The sequence below is a fragment of the Eurytemora carolleeae genome, unplaced genomic scaffold (assembly GCF_000591075.1).
Source record: "Eurytemora carolleeae unplaced genomic scaffold, Eaff_2.0 scaffold518, whole genome shotgun sequence".
In the NCBI taxonomy this organism is placed as follows: Eukaryota; Metazoa; Arthropoda; class Copepoda; order Calanoida; family Temoridae; genus Eurytemora; species Eurytemora carolleeae.
In genome coordinates this window covers 203,715-204,463 of record NW_019396412.1, presented here as the reverse complement: position 1 = coordinate 204,463, position 749 = coordinate 203,715, and the positions used below count along the sequence as shown (strand labels likewise).

Sequence of the window (749 nt, the reverse complement as noted above, 5' to 3'; positions counted from 1 at the left end):
CAAAATGTCAAAATAAAATCATTCTTTAACGTTCAGCCATTAAATCGGAAGTTTAAAATCCCTCTAGCGGCGACATTTGTAAATATAATTAATTAAATGGAGGAGTGTATCTGTAGAAAATTTAATAAATCATTAGGATTCAAAATGATTGTCAACCAAAAAAAAAGAAACATTTTTTTCTTATTCTTATTGCTTTTTAAACTAAAAGTCTCAATTATCCTCTTTGAAACTTTTTTTTGTAGATTTATTGAGAAATTGTTATTGTTTAAAAATAGAGTCTACAAATTTGCTCCCCCGGATCAGAGTCATCTAGCGGCCTAAATCTGAATCTTGTATCCGGATTCCGGGGATCAGCTGTTTACTCCGCCATTGCAACTGAGCAGTCCGAGCTTACAGCAACACATTAAATCAGTTCAGGTTCGTTTTCATCAAGTATTTTGTCTTATTATAGCGCAAAATTTAAAATCGCTTGTTACAGTTAAAAAACCGGTTTATTTGTATTGTCATAGAGTTTTGAATGAGAAGAAAGCCACGTTCAAAGAACATAAATATTAAAATCTTATAACCTGGTCTTTTCTAATAGGTTAACAGTGAAGACTTAAATGTGAAAATTTTATTTTGAAATATAATCTAGGTACACTATTATCAATGACAAGCAGGTGGAAGCTATAAATTCATTTTATAAACAATTCTTGGTAATTTCCTAGTATACGATTTTTGGACCCCCCCTCCTATCAATTTTGTACATG

The 749-nt window shown here is 31.0% G+C and overlaps 1 protein-coding gene across 2 annotated transcripts in view; it reads left to right on the top strand.

Annotated features, from left to right (window-relative positions):
* The first annotated feature begins 309 nt into the window (after window positions 1-309).
* LOC111702804 (ATP synthase lipid-binding protein, mitochondrial) overlaps window positions 310-749 on the top strand; it is a 4,638-nt gene continuing 4,198 nt past the window's right edge. Inside the window, exon 1 of one of the 2 annotated variants that reach the window (XM_023474593.1) lies at window positions 310-417. Coding sequence is in view for 1 of the 2 variants with exons in the window: in XM_023474592.1 (XP_023330360.1) it covers window positions 649-659 (11 nt within the window). In the remaining variant the exon portion in view is untranslated. Of the gene's footprint in view, window positions 418-633; window positions 660-749 lie in introns of those variants that run through there. The other variant, XM_023474592.1, reaches the window with a different exon arrangement.